The sequence below is a fragment of the Oxyura jamaicensis genome, chromosome 2 (assembly GCF_011077185.1).
Source record: "Oxyura jamaicensis isolate SHBP4307 breed ruddy duck chromosome 2, BPBGC_Ojam_1.0, whole genome shotgun sequence".
Classification (NCBI taxonomy): Eukaryota; Metazoa; Chordata; class Aves; order Anseriformes; family Anatidae; genus Oxyura; species Oxyura jamaicensis.
In genome coordinates this window covers 136,840,132-136,859,741 of record NC_048894.1, presented here as the reverse complement: position 1 = coordinate 136,859,741, position 19,610 = coordinate 136,840,132, and the positions used below count along the sequence as shown (strand labels likewise).

The 19,610-nt window shown below is 36.8% G+C and overlaps 1 protein-coding gene across 8 annotated transcripts in view; it reads right to left on the bottom strand.

Annotated features, from left to right (window-relative positions):
• VPS13B (vacuolar protein sorting 13 homolog B) overlaps positions 1-19,610 on the bottom strand; it is a 468,066-nt gene that overhangs the window by 51,986 nt on the left and 396,470 nt on the right. For all 8 annotated transcript variants that reach the window (XM_035319261.1, XM_035319264.1, XM_035319260.1 and 5 more), the window contains 3 exons: positions 15,245-15,441; positions 7,430-7,611; positions 5,208-5,557 (listed from right to left, as the gene is read on the bottom strand). In XM_035319261.1, coding sequence (XP_035175152.1) covers positions 5,208-5,557; positions 7,430-7,611; positions 15,245-15,441 — 729 coding nt within the window. The remainder of the gene's footprint in view (positions 1-5,207; positions 5,558-7,429; positions 7,612-15,244; positions 15,442-19,610) is intronic.

Below are 19,610 nucleotides of genomic sequence, written 5' to 3'. Positions count from 1 at the left end.
CCTTTCTGAGAAAAAATGTCTCCTGATTTCCAACCTGAGAATTTCTGTCCTTGTCACTAATGATCTGGCACCATCCACTTACAAGCAACTAATAAAATATGATATTTGGACAGTCTTCATGCAATTTATTGCGTATAACATAAGAAAATAAAATAATCTTTTTGTGTTTTTCACTACCTGTTTTTGACCTATCTTTCCTAGCACACACTTTTGACAATGCTTAACTATTGGTCAGTTCACTTCTTCCCACAATATAGCCCAGCTGCTCTTTTCTCATCCTTCATTCCCATGACGTTTTCTTTAACTTATGGGACCTCCACGGTCTTTGAGAGCAGATTCTATTTCCCTTCCTTGCTCTCTCAGTGGACCTTTTAAAAAGACATAATGAAGGTAGCACCTCCTCTGTCTGTGATCATATGGGTCTCTAGTTCTTTGATAATCATGTGGGTGGAAGCCTGCAGATATTCAGAGATCAAAAAAGAGAGAAAAAAAATACTTCCTGATAGTTCCCTATGGATCCATAGTTATCCATGAAAAACAGTTTGGTACATTGCTCGTAGCACATTGCTGGGTGATACACATTGAACAGATTTTCTGAAAAGGGAATTGTGCAAAGTATGACCAATTTAACATCCTTGAATGCACACTCACTGCTGTTACTAACTTCAGAAGAACCTAAGGTGCACATCTATGGACAGGTTGTGATTCCTTTTGAGACCACATGTCAAAATGGTTGGCTGGGAGCATTTGTGAAAAAAAAAATAAAAAATCACCCAGAGTATTGAAGCATGAGAATATTTAGATTAAAGCTTCTCTCCACATCTTATGTGGAAGACCAGGTATCTTTTGTGAAACAACAGTTAGCCTGGCATAATCAAAATCTCACTTTTTTGAAGCAGTAAAACTCATTACAGAGCATGTCTCTATCCCATGTAGTAGCAGATCTGGGTATGCTAAAGGCTGACATTTACAGTGCCACTTCAGAGTGCACAGTTTATCTTGGCATTTTCTAGTGGCGGATCTATGACTTTTTACTGTCAAGCTGCCATACCCACATACCCATAAGTCTACCACAAATATATGTATTTCCCTGTTACAGCTTTTTAAAATGTTCTTTTTAAAAGGGAGGATTTGGTATCCATAGAGCTCAACATGTTGTTATAGTCAAACCTAGATACCACCCAGGGGAATTTAAGAAAATTGTTTTACTCCAATAGGTTTGTCTTTCTGGTTATGCACAGAGAAAGTCTGAGAAAGAAAAACAAAATAAGAGGATGAGCTTCCTTCTTTTACTTGGTTCTTGCATTTTCTGAATTGAAAAGGGAATCTAGCAAGCTTGTTTTCTGTCTTGACTTTTTGGCACATAGAGAACTCCTAAATTGTACTGGGGCAATATGGTCACACGAGGGATTATTAATAGATTTACATCCATTTTGGTGCTGAGGAATGACTGCCACCATTAGTCTTAAATGCTAGATTTGCTACTAGAATACATTGCTTTTAACAGCAACACTTCTCAGACTAAAGCCAGAGAAATATTTTCATTATATTGTTATTTGATTTTTGTAACAGTTCCGAAGTTTTAACCAAGGAAACACCAAGATTTGTATAATAGGAAGTTGTTCTGTGCTGCTAGGCTTAACAGATAGCTACTGATACTTCAAGTATTGATAATAACAGCTGACTAAAGGACCGTCAAGGAAACTGGGCATCTTTTAGCTCAGTACAACAGCAATGGACTGTGTAGGTGGGGTTCTAGGCAACTCTTCTTCTTCTTCCAGTAAATGAGGGAGATTTTCCTCTGGCAGAGTAGCACCCATGCTTTTCAATCCCTGATACACCCATCATAGGGAACCACGTCCCAAAGGTGCTGCTGAAGTTTGACAGCAGAAGCTTCTACAATACACAGAGAGGGACAAAACAAAACCAAAAAATAACAGACAAAAAAAAATACAATCAGAAAAAGGACTGATTGATAAAAGTGAGCGTAAAGAAACCAGATATAATAAAAACAAACAGAACTGAGCCATTTGTGTGGCAGTGATACTGAAGGGCTGAATGATGACTCCAGCAGTTGAAAACACCTAAGTCTGGATTAAGAAAAAAATCCTTCTCTGAATTAAAACTGCAAATCAAACGAATCAGCACAAGATCAACAGCCTGAATCAGATACAGATTAGGGTCAGTTCCTGGGGGACAATTTCCTGCCCCTCTTTAGATCATTTTTCAGCTGTTCTTTTCTCTCTGAGAGGCCTGGAAAGTGTCTCTCATTTATTGGGCTTTCAAATATTTTGTGAATTCTATTCAGAGAGGGGAAAAACACCCCACATGATACTAGTCACCAGGCTTTGCCTGTCTCAGGACTTTCTGCTCACATCTCAGCTCAAAGCTATTTCAAAGCATTTCTGGATCTGGAAACAAACCATAAAAGCATAGGCCCCTTTATGTGCACAAAGTTATTTTCTGCGGGCTTCACAAGCTACCGAAGACCTGTGCAAGCACACGCACACACACCCTCTTTCTCTCACCAGTACTTAATGTTTTTCAGACAAAGTCTTCAGCAATTCCTTATCTCCCTCCATGTTCCTCCAAGAGAAAAGAACAATTTTCTTCTGATTAAGCTTTGTTGTAACTTCATTCTCATGGGAGCACCCAGACGTTATCAGCTAGAAATTTAAACTGAAGCTACACGCAAGCTTTCTGTATGGTTTTCCTTTGTTCTTTGTGCTTGGGGTAGAAAGACAGGGAAAGTACTGTGATCACTGATGTCATTTTGACTGACCCCAGCTCATTAAGAAAACTTATGCAACTGCTAACAGAAAGGTTAAGAACCACGCAGACCTCGAGGAAAAGAAGCTCTAATGGTTTAAAGCAGGTTTAAAACAGGAGCTTTTGTAACTTCTGAGGGGTTTGGAAAACATTTACAGTGGGAGACCACAGAGGAATAGTTTCTCCTCAGGAATACTCACTTCATGGCATACCTGGGGAGCTGTTTTCTCAGCTGAACCTGTGTCTCTACATGTCACAAAGCACTAATGCTATAAAACAATTTGTGAAGGCTTAAGTACCCAAATAAAGCGAGTGAACAAAACCAACCAACCAACCAAACCAACCGCACCTTGTATATTCACAGGAGACACATTTTCTATCTCACTTGATATTCCATATGTTATTAAATACTAAAATCAATTGTCAATAACAAATTGATTTTACTTGCCCAGCTACTTGATTATTGAAATTGTTACTTTAGCTTTGTTTTTAGACATGCATTAGCCTGCTATTGCTTGTATTTAAGCAAGGATTTCAGATTAGACAGTGAAATATGCCAAAAGGGCAGTTTTTAAAAATCCTCTCAGATTTTCAGCATGTAGCTAGAAGTAAAAGCAAGTCGTATGCCTGGTGTTTTTTAGGCTTAAGCTACTTTCAAAAATGGTAATCATTACCTAACAGAAAAATCAGTACATATCTAAAAAACAAAGACACTGACAGAGGCTTCTGTTAAGCTTGAACTCCCGACCTTAAGGTGCAAGGCCAAATTGTTTCATGCTTCATCTGTCCGTCCACTGACTACGGCATCACTTGTTTCAGATATTAATCCAGTAAAAAATATGTGGAGAATTCAAATGACCTTTCCTGCTTATTAAATTCATGTTCCTAGTTGGCAGCATCTATATTTTTTTTTGTGTGTGAACAGCAAACATCAAACTATGCTTATCATTGCGAAATTCATTCCTTCCCCGTGCAGTGCTCCCTTCTCCACCGATCTGGAGGTAAAGCCACATACAAAACATCTTGGTAACAATTAATTTAATAAGCCATTTTGAACACACTTGTGTGTTAACTGTTCCCTAATTTCAAAGCGGTGCAAGTTTTTAATCTCAAATACTCAGGGCTAGGTACCCACCACATCAGAACATGGTGGCAAGTACCCTTGACATGAGAGGAAACGAGAAAATTACAGCAACAATTACAGAAGTATATCCTCCTGTGGCTCATGTTAACATTGCCAAATCCATGTATAAATCAGTACCAACTATTCATAGAATGTACCTGTCAGCAATATACTACGCGACATATGGCTCTACTTAATCAAATATACAATTCCATTTTTTCAACTCTGAATATTCCTTCAAGGCACAGAGTAGTCAGTCAGTCATTCACACTGTGATGTGGTTTAAAACATTTAAATATTTATGCACCATATTTTATTTATATGTATAACTATGTCTGAGAGACCTTTTTTCCCATCCTAAGAGGAAACTGACCTTTCTGAAGGCCATTTTGCAGTAGTTGCCACACATGTCTTAGATGAGAGACTAGTTCTAAGTCAGAAATATTTGGGGTTTAAATAGCCTACCAGGGACTCTCTTATACTTTCTATGTTTGTTTTTTATTAAAAGCATTGTTCAAAATATGACAAAAAACAGAAATTGGAGCTACAAAGATTTTTGTTCACATTGATATTTGAGCCAGCTGTAAAGATTTAAATCACACTAGATCTTGTTTTATGAATGTCCTTTTGCAACAAGAAAACCATGGAATGCCCTTAAAAAAGATTTTTTTTTTTTTTCTTTTTGATATAAAACAGATGTTTTATCCTTTTTTGGGGGCTTTGTTATTGTAGTGCCATGATAGGTAATTAATTCCCAGGCTCCACATAGGTCTTCAGGCAGATGAAGAGAATGATTTGATTTCAAGGCTATAGTGGAATAAGGGAATTACAGGCCTTCAAGGGGTCATTGCAGAAGCAAGGTTCTTTATGCTGGGACCGGCTTCAGCCATGAATGCTGCTTGTACAGCATGTAATGTGAAACTAGTGTTGAACTTCAAATAAGGATAGAAATAATAACTGGAAACAATACGCTCTACCGCTTAGAGTGAGCTGTGCTTACATATCATGCATCATTCACCTTTTCATAAATTAACAGAATATTGTGCATTTCAAGACCAAGATTCTGATTAGTCTGATACAAATTCATGTAATTTCACTGAAACTCAAGCTGTTCAGGCTTCATCTACCTTTATATATAAAGGACTCATTGTCTCCTAATTTTCACTGCTATCATGGAATACTTTTAGTGTAATTTTTTTTTATCTTGGAATTTGTTAAATGAATTCAGTTCAGAATCATCCTAATTTGCTTCTAAATTAATTAAAATAGCTACAAAATTTATTTATTTTTTTTTCTCACTATTAGATCGGCATACCTGCTGCCAAGCTTGAATTGCTGTATTTAGAGAATGAATTGCATATTGGCCAAAGTTGATCAAAATGGGGTCCACCATTATTGTGCAGTCAAATAGCCTTCCTACTGTGCTGCCGGAAATGGCTGTCTGCCCCCAGATTTTGAAAGGTTTCACAACACTCTGCATCGTCACATTTCGGCACTCCAGAAGTTTACAGTCGGCTTGAGATGAAAACTGGATCTCCTGGAACATTGACTCATCTCTCCACTGACGAAGATAAACATGAGGCTCATCAAAGGAAATTATCATGTATTCTAGTTCAGATGGCATGTTCTTATCAGATAAAAATGGCTGAAGAAACTTTGGTGGTGCTGAAAAGCAAAAGAACAAACAAGGCTAGGCTAGAACATCACTATTGCCACATGATGCATGTTTTTGCAAATTATTAACTGCTAGTACGTGTGATTTAAACAAAATTCGTAAGAGTGTAGACATTTCTGAAATCTGAAATTAATCCCATTCACACTAATTATTAGATACAAAAGAAAACTATAATTAACAGTAGCTGCAAATAAAAAGAAATTGCAAACTAAATTCATTTCACGGTAAAGAGACCAGACAAACAAACTGTTTTACCTACATACCACACAATACTTCAGATTGTCACCCATTTGAAGCAGAGACCATATTTTTGTGAGAGCTTTTGCTACTGTAGATGCATATGAAGTTCCACACATAGCTCATTATAAATGCAGTAGAAATCAGCAATATAATATTTTTGAAATTATTTTGAAATATAACATTTGTTGAAATTCTGATTGTGCAGGCTAATAAGCTCCAAAAAGAAAAATGTCTTTGCTGCATCTAAAAAGCAGCAAAGAATGCCCAAGACCACAAACATGCGGAGATACGACATATTACCCCGTAATAGTCAGAATTAAACAAAAAAGTATCCTAAGACTAAAGCATGAGAAATATATCATCAAAAAAGATTTTGTCATATTCGCTGAAGTCTCAGTCCTGCAAGTGCAGCACTGTGGCAGCAGACACTGCAAAGCATGTATCGTGCTTGTTTAACATTAGGCATGCAAGTATTTCTACTGATGATATTATTTATGTTGCTGAAACAGCTCACATCCTTAAAGTTAGCATATGCTCAAGTGCTCTACACATTTGGAAATAGAATACTGACCACTTTCCAGGATCAAGCCCTATTATTCTATAAAAGTGTAAGGGATGCAATAAGCTTTGTGCTCCCTTTGTGTATAACATAGCAGAGCAGAACCCCAAATCTTAAGATCTTTAGGTGCTACATCAAGAACAACAGCAGCAGCGGCATAAACTCAGTCATTGCTGAAAAAAAAACCAAACACCTGTGTTTGACTCTAATCTGTTTTTTTTGCCTTTTCCAGTGTATGTGATTTTCAAGATCAAGCATCTGGAATTTGAATGCAGTAGTGAAGAAGATTATGTGCAGATAGAGTTAGATGACAGGCAAATAATTGCATGCTAGATGTTGAGTGTCAGACTTGGTATGATTTGATGATGAATATATTATAATATTTGCAAAAAAAAAAAAAAAAAAAAAAAACACCAAAATTACACTTGAAAAGAGTAAAAAAGTTGGTCCTGTCAAATTTATCTAAGATATTTGCTCATCTTCCAAGGAAAGCATCTCTGGCATTTGAAAATCGGACAATAATCTAAAGATCTCTTGGAATGTATTTGCCATTAATGCAGTGACAGAGAGTACTGAACAAAACCAGATGTAGCTCCAAAAGTGATCATAATTGAAATAACAGTTAAATTTGCAGTTCTCAGAGCTCTTCCAAGGAACTCTTACTAGGCGGGTTGCAAAATCTTCAAATATTTTAATAGTACTGATAATATGCTGGAAAATCTAGAAGATGAAATTCATCCACTAAGGTGGCTCAAAAATGAAGTGGCACCTGCTGCCACTAATCAGACTAAGAAAACTGGACTGCTTCTACAGTTACCCATGCCTGAGGGAAGAAGAGGGCTGATCAGCTAGCTGCACTGCTTACAGCATTTACTTTCTCCATTCACAGAATGGGAAGTCATGAGTTTTACCCTTCAGTCTGTACCACTGGTGGCTGTTGGTGATAACTGATTTCAAGAACTGCTGTTTGGAAGGGGAAATGGGGAACACAGAGAGCAAAATGATGATGAAACAGCACATATGAACCACTTGCTTTTATTATTCGACATGAAGGAGTACATACCTGTGCCTAGTTGATCAAGATGATGGCAGAGGTGGACTTCCAAATAAGTAAATTGGACCAACACGCTAAGTGATGGCACAAACCAAGGAGTAAAGCAGGAGTCGACCCTGGTACAAGCTGCTAATGCTGTAGGAGTTACAAGCTGATCACATGCACTTTGTGAGCCGGATTCACTTTCTGAGCTGTGGAAGGCAGAGAACAAAGTGGTGGTTAAGAAGTTGCAGCATTTTATCACTTTACAGTAGGAATTGAGCATGTGCCATGTTGGTTTTCAGACACAATGTCATCATTTTGTTTCACATTTAAACTGCTAATGTCAATGTATATATTTTTCCTTAAGCAGAACATGTCAGACAAGACTGTAATCCAACAATGCTTCTATCCGAGTGAACATTAAATTTACTGACTGAAACACCTGAATCACAGAAAAAAGCATATTTACAACAAATAAAAATTAAAGATACCAGTTATATTTAATAATTGAGATAGCTAAACAAAGTACATATGAGAATGGTCCGAAAGCTCTTCTGGGCAAGACAACCTTTTTTTTTTTTCTTTAAATTTTAAGGAAACCAACTCACAACCATCTAACTATTTTTATGTTCAAACCTTGTCTCCATAAGCTTTCTTTCCATTATTCTTCTCATTCTACAGTCATCACTTAAAAAGAATCTCTGACTGTTACAAGGTCAGCCCAGAGCCTTTTACTAACGCCTATTACAATATATTTACTATACGTTTAAAATGCCACCCCACTGATTTTTTTTCCTAGCAGTGTTCCTGACCCCATGAATATTTCCAAGCATTATCTTTCAGTCTCTTGAGAGAAACAAAAACTATATCACAATTCTATAGGTTGCTAAGACAACACCAAATTACAAATAAACTTTCTAATTTAAGCCAAATCTATCCTTAATGTTCCTCATTCTCACTCCCTTTGCAGTTTGGCACTAAGAGTTTTCATTTGAAAGCATAATCTTGATTTAAGGCCATGAAAATTCAGTCTGTATCGTCAGTCAAACACTAACTCTATTTTAAAATAGTTTAAATTTGAGTATTGGGTTTCAAATAAACATGTTTTGTGATTTTTGTGAAAATGTACTTTTTCATTATTCCCTGTGTGCCTCTGCAAAATTAGGCACAAATATGTAGGCACTCAAAATATTCATCTTTAATGCATGAAAGTCCAAGGATGGGTAAACCTATCAATACTGTTTTGTGTTATAATAATTAGCTAGTATGGTATTTATCTATGCGATTAAATCCAGCTTTAGATTTGTGGATATAAATTTCAATGCTTGTGTAGCAGTAAAACTCAAATAAAGATAAACTAGTTATCAAAGCATCAAGGCAGGATATAAAGAATGGATTAGGTTGCTGAAGGATGAAAGACAGCTCCCTTAATCAGGTTTTCAGCTGCTTTTCGATGCTTCTCTATGCCTTCAATGTCCTATTTGCATTTCAAAAATAGCGTTGCAGGTCTTTCATGAACTGGCACCTTTGGAAATAATTTCTTTCTTTGTGTTCACATGAAAAAACATCTATGACACTGGACTAGAGTCAGAGAAATGGGATGTTTTTCTTTGCTCTTCCGCATGTATTCCTCAGATTGCTGCAACAGAAGTTGAAAGCAATCCTCAAACCCACCAAAATTCACATTTTGATTTAGACCATTAAATACTTTTGAATCTGTGAAACTCGTTGGTTCTCTCAGAACAACTCTCAATATTGGAAGAATTTTTCCTCTTTGCATTTTGATTAGAAGCAGAACTGCAGGGATGCATGGAATGAAAACTGAATAATGGTAGAGGGGTGCAAACAAATGTTACCCAAACTGAGGAAGAAAAAAAAAAAAAAGACTGATACTGTGATTTATGTCTGACATTGCACAAAACAGCTATTTTACTGCAGTAGGAGTTATAAAAGGGAATTTATTTCTGAAATTAAAAAGAAAAACAATAATCCTTGGAAACAAACCTATCAGTGGCTCAGCATTTCCCCCCCTTTGATATGGATATTTTTTATAAAATATTAATAATAAAAAACAACCTCCAAATTCTTATTTAGTTGAATTTCACATATCTGCTTATTCCTTATTAAGCATTTTACTGTGATGGAACCGTTGTTACTTCCCACTCACAACCCCAATCATAGAACCACAGAAGCACAGAATGGTTTGGGTTGGAGGGGACCTTAAAGCCCACCCAGTTCCAATCCCCTGCCATGGGCAGGGACACCTCCCACCAGACCAGGTTGCCCAAAGCCCCAACCTGGCCTTGAGCACCTCCAGGGATGGGGCATCCACAGCTTCTCTGGGCAGCCTGTGCCAGGGCCTTACCACCCTCTGAGTGAGGAATTTATTCCTAATGTCTAATCTACCCTCTTTTGGTTTAAGAATGTTCCCCCTTGTCCTATCACTACACTGCCAGACAGAGTCCCTCTCCAGCTTTCCTGTAGGCTCCCTTTAAGTACCGGAAGAATGCAACAAGGTCTCCCCGAGCCTTTTCTTCTCTTTTTCTCTGGGCATCCCCAACTCGCTCAGTCTTGTTCACACAGGAGAGGTGCTCCAGCCCTCTGAGCATCTTTGTGGCCGTTCTCTGAACCTGCAGCCATCTTTGTGGCCCTATTCTTTACCTCTGGACATAGGTCCATGTCCATCTCGTGCTGGGGGCCCCAGAGCTGAACGCCGGGCTCCAGGTGTTGTCTCATGAGAACAGAGCAGAGGAGGACGATCTCTTCCTTTGCCCTGCTGGCCATGCTGCTTTTGATGCAGCCCAAGGTACGATTGGCTTTCTGGGCTGCAAGCACACATTGCTGGCTCATGTTGAGCTTCTCATCCACCAACAGCCACAGATCCTTCTCCTCAGGGCTGTGCTCAATCCATTCTCCACCCAGCCTGTATTTGTGCTTGGGATTGCCCCAGTGATTAGAGGACAAAATGGCATGCTTGATGCTGGAGGAAATACTTTGCACAGATTTTTCTTCCCTACAAGCAACAGACCAAATGGAGGTAATATTCTGAAACTCATGATATTGCAAACAAGAAGATTCAAATCTGCTTTTTGTTTCTTCATGGAGAGTCACCTTAGAAACCAAAAGGTCCAACTATTGACATGACTCGCTAACAAACTTCAGAGTCCTTAATAAACTTGCCAGAGAGAAACAGCAAATGAGAGGAGAACAATGCTGCTCCCTGAGATGCAACTGGCTTTGCATCACCTCCTGTGCTAGGGAAGGGACAAGTGCTGTCAGTGAAGGACTGGGAAGAGCAGGACAATGTAGGTTAAAACACGTTTTGGAAGGAAAAGTCATGCTACAGAGAGAAAGTCACCTTCTGGAAATTATCTGTAAAGAGATACAACAAAGATTCTTTCATCAGCGTTTTCCTAGCTGCCCAGAGTACAGAGGTAGATCTGATTGTAAAATTGAAATTTGTGCATCCAATGATACAATAACAAAATAATCCCGCATTCTCTTGGCTGTTCTGGAGGTACCAAATGCACTGTGGCCTGTCCACCATTTTTCAGCTGGGGAGAAAAGGAGGAGCTAGCTTCTGCTGTGTCATGTTAGGTGCAACGTGCTGTGGGATACAGAACCAGAGGAAATTCTAAATGACAAATATTTGACTTCAGAAGACCAGAATTTTCTTTTCATTATCCTTACGTATCATAATTTTTATAATGGAAAATAGTTATAGCTGGTCATTATATATTATAAAGTATGATAATTTCACATCATGCAAAGCAGTTCAAGCTAACTATATGGCAACTGGGAACAATGACTTAACAGTGACCTGCATTATTCTTGTTATTTTAAGAGTGGAATATTTAAACCAAAACTGCCATTTGTGATGAAACCACAACACGGGAAAATATCCATTGGAAAGAAGAAAGGGACCACTTAACACATTTAATTTATGACTCAAATGTTGGTCTGAACTCAAATTGTTGGAGGTCAAAATCCAGTACATCATCTACTTTGAATAAAAGCTAAAACAATTAGCAGGAAACATGATCATAATTTCTCACTTTAATTTTATAAAAAGAGGCAATTTAAGGCTTATTTAAAAGTTTTTGTACTTGTTTCATGGTTTGTATTTTAAGGTGTTTTCTATTACTAGTTCACATTAGTATGTCATTAATTATAAAAATACTCTTTACATTACACAGGAGATACACAAATGTATAAAACATCTTGGAACGTAACCCATTTAAACAAAGAATGATAAACTCTTCCCTACCAAACTGGGGAGCAGCTTTAGTGTCTCACCACCCAAACTGAGCCCTAAATGAAAGCCATTACGATTATAACTTGCTAGCTCTGCAAAATGCAAATGTAAAAATAATGTATTCTAAGATAATTTCCATTTAATCCCCTATTTTAAGGTTGTCCATAAATTGTCACTTATGCCAGATATGATTCTTTCCATAGACACGACACTAAAACCCCGAGGAGATGCTGAATTATTTAACTTAAGATTTCAAGTTCGTTCATTCATTGAATAAACTTCTGTGAACGTTCATTCAAACCTTATTCATTGTTCAATGAATGACCTACAATACTCTTAAAAATAAACAATGTACACATATGTATTATGTCTACAACCAGATAGCTCCTTGATTTTTCTACTTCTAATTACTTCCTGATCAATCTCAGAAAGGGCTTGCATACCACAGCATTTGGATCATGACATTGTTGCATGTTCCCATATTCACTGTGCTCGATACTACTTCAGCCTGCCAGCTACTACTCAACATATCAGCTGGATCCACATCTTCTCACAAACCTTGTTGTTTTCCTGTCACACGAGCCATATACATTTCATACTTTATTACTGATGTTAGGAATCACTAATAAAGTACTTAAAACACAAGGGATCTGCTCTCTGGTATTAATAATCGGCATATCATAAAGGCTATAACCAAAAAAAACCCACAACCCTGTAGAATTTGAAGCAAAAAATATTATCACTGAGCAGCAGCTGCGTGCATATGGCAGCTGTTAGGGTCTGACCCAAAATTGAAGATCAAACTAAGAAAATAAACTTCAACAAGGCTAAGCATTTTTATCCTCTCCCATTAGTAGTGAACAAAATTTTCTAATCAGTCGTATGGTTTCATCATGTTATTAATGTCAAATTGTCAGGTGTCCACAGGCAAACCGAGATTCAACTTTTATACAGTCACTGTGTCAGTTGCAGACCTCTCAGCCCTGGTCTAAGAGTTGGCACTGACCCTTGTGGCTCTTCTCACAAGCATGTAAGATCACATGTTAAACGCTTGCTTTAGGAAGAAGCCTAACACTGGACACTAACTGTTAGACATGGCAGTCTCTCTCTTAAAAAGATAAAAGCTGGGGATTTTTGTTCAGGTAGAATACTGAATACATTTTAGGGTGCTTGGTCACAAGAAAACATCCACGCTGGCTGCTCTATGTTTATTTGATGAAGATGAGAAGCTTCAGTAAAGCTACTGCTAACATGGACCTCCTACCCTACTAGGGGTCTAGAAAGGCTGCCCTTCCTTGCAAGTCCAAAATATCTGTCGCCATCTCCTAAACAAGATTTCTGTTTAACTGAACTTCATCCTTTGGGGCTTAACTCTTACCTTAAATTTATTCTGCTTCTTAGCTGTAATTGCATGTATTTCAGTAGTTGTAAATGGTCTCAAAACATCCAGGTCAGTGATATGCCACTGACATTATTTGATTTACCTCCAAGAAAGAGATTCTGTGCCTCAAACACCATGGGTCAAAGTCTCTTCTTGAGGAACTGAGCTGCTCTTGTCCTGACTCATTAAGTTTCTCTGAGAAGGCTCACTCCAGACTAGTCAGGACTACTACTTCCACATCAGTCCATGCTTAAGAAAGTTTGCAGTACAGCCTTGTTTGAAGTTCATACAAGGAGAGATCACTTTGAATTTTTTTATCCAAAACTGCAGGGAATACAACCTTTTATTTTCTCTCACTGAAACTGAAGGCTTGCCTCATGCATCCCTCAGGTTCTTGGCTTCTCAATGGAGCTGGCAGTTCAAGGCACCTTCCCTCAACTTCCCTCTTTCTCTTTCTTTTTTTTTTTTTTTTTCCTCTCCTGTTCAAATGCTTAAGTGGTGTAGTACATGGTTTTTACTGCCTTCTTTCCTTTCTGCCTTTCCTATTGAGTGAGATGTTTTAGTTTAAATCCTGTTCTTTCAGATGTAGTTTCTGGTTTAGTTCTTCATGTATACACACAATCTGGCGAACACAGTGTCATTGCTGTGGACAGAGAAATTGTCCTCCTAGGAGTCTTCTGGTACCTCAAGGCCATTCAGTATTTTTACCCCACTTTTCTCTTGAAAACCAATGAGGGTGTTCACTATTCTGCAGGCTTGGAGCCTTCTAGCTGAAAACTCATGAGTTTAGGCCTTCTGGGCATGTTGTGCTCTAAAATATTTCTGATGTTAAACACAGTCCAACCTGGTGTTATGATTTTTTTGTTTGTTTGTTTTTTGGTTGTTATTTGTATTTCATTTTAACCCTAGATTCTTTCTTAACAATTACTACTCATTAGCTTATCAGAGCTCCCTGAATGAAATACTGCTTATAGTGATGAACCTTATTTGAGCAAAAAACAATACACATGATTACAGTGTAAAATGCCTTGATAAAAAAAAAATCTACTAAATTTCACTACTTCATTTTCAGTTCCCACCGAGTTCACATTTCTGTGGTGTTAAGCTGACCAGGAAGGCAATTCTGCCAAGGTCCCACATTCAGAGGAATTAACCTTGTCTGAAACACTTAACTTCTCAATGATGAAAATGCATTCTTTCACAATTAACATCAAGAAATCATTTCCAACCTGATACTATTAATGGAAACCAGATGTTTAATTTTCTTCATTGATTTTGTTAGCCATGTTCATATTTCCTGATTTCTCTGAATTCTGTAGCATCATGTACATATATGTGAATACTACACATGCATTCAAGCATGTGTTCATACACAGACATTGACAATCAGCAAATACCAATGATTCAACAAGGTCATTCTGGGTTCTCTACTCTAAATACAGATGTTAAGAAGGTATTTGACAGCAATTCCACTCCTGTTTATGAAGCGACCTTGCACTCATCTCTTCTGATTCTACATATTAACCATAACTGAATGAATACAGAATGAACTGAGAGTGTACATTGACAGAACTTCAATGTACAACATTGGAAGCAGTAAACATAATGAAAAATGAATCCCCAGTGTTTGAAAACACCAATTAAAAATTTTTACTGGTACCATAGTAAGCAAGCAGTTGTAAATAAAAATGTATTATTCTTGAAAAACTAGAATTTTTTAAATAAATGTATTTAATAGACACATGGCTTGTTTTAGTCATTGGCTTGCACTGAGGTCAGTTAAAAGTTGATGTATGGGGGGAATACATGGAAGAAGAATGATCACTACTACATTATACAATGTAGTATAGTACAGAACGCAGTACATTATACGTGTCTCAGTCTCCCTTTGTTAATCACCCAGTTCTAATACCTTGTGCAGTTTCAGGACCTGACCTAAACGATTCTCTTCACTTTTCAGTAATTCACGTATTCAGAAAATTATAATTTATATATAGACAGCTTCCAGGCTGTCTATAAATCTAAAAGAGCTCTTTTTGCACACACTCCATGACCTTGTGTGAAGGTGAACGACAGTCCAAAGCTTGTTTAAGATCCATTCCTCTTACCATATATGAAAACAGTATTTTATTTCCTAAGTCTCTTGAGAAAGATCTCTCAAGAGTGTAGCATTAGATTTCTGTTTCCCCTCCTGCTTTAAGATTACCTTTGGTCATCAGCCACATTCGGATTGCTGTTCAGGACAATCCTCCAAAGATCGGAGGCTATGAGCTCCTTCTGATCATTCACAAGGTTGATGCTGGGCAGCTGTAGTTCACAGACTTTGCTTTCTGACAGACTGAATTCCCGGAATGCAACAAATGATTTCTGAAGCTCGTCCCAGTACTCCAAGCTGCAGGGAATCTGTGATAAAACAGAGAATTAATTTATTATTCATCATTAATATAATGGGATTTACTGTACACACTAAAAATGGAAAACGATCTAAACTAAATAAAAGCTGAAATGTGAAAAAACAGAATTGTAACTGTTATTCGGATTCTGTGCTGTCTTGATTTAAACTAAAACATTTTTTGAATTTAATTGCAGCATAATATTTTAAGCTTTCTCTTACTAGGTACAGAAATGACTATTTGTTCTGTAGTTCCCAAGAATAACAAAGACAATGCAACAAACCACGATTTGTATTATGCAGTCAAAAAAAAACCAATACCATCAGATGTCATTACAGTGTACTATCAAGTACATTTTATCATCATTAAAAATTACTTTTTATTTGAACTTGCTCTTATAGTGTTAATACATACCAAAACATCAACTTGTTAATTACTAATTTTTATTAATTGCCATATTAAAATCAACAAAGATGCAGAGGAAAAATATTGGTGGGCAATATAATGCCAAGTGGAAGGTCATCACATGAATAAAAATCCTGGGACAAATCATAACATACTAGTAATCACATGATCTTTTCTTTCATGGAATATGCAATTTAGACAACTGTGTGCTTCTGGAAACCAAGCCTAATAAATACATAGATTCAGTTTAATCACGTCTCTAATTTTAAGTCTGCAAATAAACCACTTTGATTATTCTTGGCTGCATCACTGAGCTGGAAAAAAAGAAATTAGAAACATTTCTAAATAAATCAGAAAACAAATTTTAATAAAAAAAATAAATTTTAAAGGAGTGCATCGTAGACCTGTTTTTTTTTTTTTTTTTCTCTTTTTCCTTTTTTATAAATAATATGAAAGTGAATGAAAATGTGAATTTAAGATAAATGCAATAGGAAGATTCTACAATTAAGATACAAAAATCCTCAGTTACGACACTTTTACATACTCAAGAAATTCTAAAAGTGGAGTTGCTGGAAAGCAAATAGTGAAAAAAAAAAGCATATGTATTCACATGTACATGCTATTCCATTTTTATTTTTATTTTTTTTAAATTTGTGCACGTGTGTATACACAAAAATATAGATAACCAGGAAAAAATCAGGAACACGGCAGAAATTTAAATAAATCTGGACACAACTGAAAAAGAAAAAAAAAGCTGCATGAGTATTTTTCCTTGTTACTCAGTAAGGACTATAGTGCACATGGAGGTGACAGCAGGTTGATTAATTAATGGGAATGAAGGTTAAGAAGGAAAATTCAGGGAGCTCAGTGGTTCAAGCTGGGGAGAGCAAAGGAACATAAATAATCTCCACCAAAGAATTTTGCAAGAATTAACATGTGGAACCACAAAGCCTGAAACACAGATTTTTACTACATTAGTCAAGTCACAGTGATACCTGAAGACTGAAAACAGCAACCACAACCACTAACTTTTTTTAAGTTAGGATGGAAAAAAAAAATATAGATCTGATAACTGCTAGCAAAACTCTGATGATATTAACATATGTAACATAGAGTAGCATAAGACTATCAATCAGGAATGCCAATATAATTTCAAAGACTTGAGTCTGAGAAAAAGGGATTGATTTAACATCAAAGAGTACACATCAGATGAATAAGATAGCAATACATCCTTTATAAGCTGCATATCCAATCAAAAATGGTGCAAACCTCTACGTGTCAGCTGGAAAATTACGAGGCAGTAGGACGATGCCTGGAAAAAGCAAATGCCATCCTGAGAAACATCAGGTGAGATATTTACAAAAGAGAGGGACAAATATTGACTTGTATAAGACACCAGTGGGCCACATCTGGACCTTGGCACGCATTTCTAATTATTCTTGTTAGAAGTGCTTCCACTCGCTCACACTGGAATCCGTGCAGTGTCGAGGACCAATTCAAGCAAAACAAAAGGAAGATCACTGCTCTCTCCAGACACCTCAGGAGATGAACAGTTAAAAGAGGAAAAGGAAACTCTAGGTTAAAACTGAGTTGCTCTCAAAAGAAGAAAACTCAGAGTTGCTCTCCTATTGAGTTTCTGCTAGAAACCAGAAGAAAAAAAGAAAGAGGGGGAGGTTTGAGCACAGCCTTTGTGCTCATCACAGCTGCTTTTAAAAGCTTGATTTGTTAATAAGAAGGAGACAGCAACCAACATTGCCCCTGATAGGAGGAGACTGGGCTTGATGACCCAGAAAACATCCTTCTTGGTTCTGTGTTGCCAACTCTGCAATGGTGCTGTGCACAATAACAGCAATATGAAACATTACATTGTTAAGCTTGTAGCTATGTTTCAAAGTCAAGTTGTATTTATCAAGTTGTATTTATTCTTTTTGCTCTTAGTGTCACTATAGAGTTGAATTAAGATCATTTTCATAATATAGCACATTTAGATTTCCTCAAAACTTCTCAGCATTGACTGTTTTTTAGGCTTTAATGCCTGTGGACAAACACTCAAAATTACAATGCCACAATAATGTTCCCTTCATTCAAATACTGATATATCTGGGGAAATTTCCCTGTGCTAACTAAACATATAAATAGTAACTTCCATCCTGTGATATCTTCCATACTACATTGTGAAGCCATTCACACTCACACACGTAATTTCTAATCCTTCATAGTCTCCACTGGTGATAAAACTTTTTTTTTTTTTTAATTGTAACATTTGCTATATTTCCACAAGGTCTTGGAATTATATGATTCTAACAAAAGATTGCAGCATTTCATGGTTGCACGGGTACTTCTGAAAATATGACATGGATTCAAACAGCAGTCTTTATTTCCATTTATTTTTAAATCTCAGTCTTGAAATGACATTGAAATTTTCAGGAGTCTGATTCAATATATTTGAATACTTGGTTTCAGCTTGGCCCAACACCTAAGTTAATCTTTTCTTGTCAATGCTGTTGTGTAACACGTACAATAAAAGTCTTGAAAAGCTATCCTATTAGTGTAGGATATTTATTTTTTTCAGATTACATCTCACAACATAGTATTTTTTCCAATATGCAAGGAAAATAATCTCTAACAAGAATCTCACAAAACTGGGACACAATGGCAAGTAGCAGGCATTTTAAAAGAGATTAAGCAAGGTGACAAATTCTATTCCTGTTAAGATTAATGAGCTGAAGGAAGTTGTTGAAGAGCACAACAAAGGAATTTCACAAGTGGCCCTGCATTATGACAAACAAAACAGTTAGTAAGGCTGGAGGACAGTAACAGAGATTGAAAATAAACACTGAAGATAAAGGAAGAGAGAAAGCTTGAAAAAAAAAAACAACCAACCAACCAGATTTCACACATATTATTAAAAAAATAAATAAACAATACAGTTACTCAGTAGGTGGTAGGGAAACTGATCTTGAGGAAAAGATGGCAAAACAAAATGATCAAAACAATTATTATGGCAAAAAGACATTAACTACTCCTCTTACGGCTCTTGTATAGTCTAAGACAGTGTGTTTACTTTTTAGGAACTTCATGGTAACCTCCTAAGTGAATTCTAAAGAATTTGGAAAGGCAGATTAGCAACCACTGGACTCAGCTGTATGAGCAGCCAGAAGGAACATACTATCTACCAATTAAAGCAGGCTGGTAGGTATGCTGAAAAAAATATTCCTATTTACTTTTACTCAGGAAATTTTTCCTAACTTCACTGCAGGATGTCAATAAATCTACCAGAGCAAGATACAGTATATTTCAAGATGTCATCTACATGTTAGAAGTAAAAAGTCAAAATACAGTATGTGATAGCCTATACAAAATACAGCTCATGCTTTGGGAGTGTCCAAATCATAAGCTTTCTAGCTTGAAGCTTTCAAAAGACTTAGTTGACCTTGGATTCATACATACCTAGTTTTATTTGTTCTAGGGGGTTATTACTCATGCCTGATCTGGGCAAATTTAAGGAAAGATGGTAGCTCTGGGCAACATTAGCTGCCAAAAATAACAGTTGTGAAAGCCTGGAAATGGGCTATAACCCCAAAACTGAGTCATAGGTAGTGGGAATAAATGAATTAGCTACAACAATAAAATCCCTGCATGTGGAATTACATATAGTATTTTTGCTTTAAAATATCTGAATAAAACCTAAGCTATAATTCAGATAATTGTTACTGCTAGTGCTGCCTCTATAAAACTAAACACAGAAGAAGCGCATCTAACCACAAGCTTCTT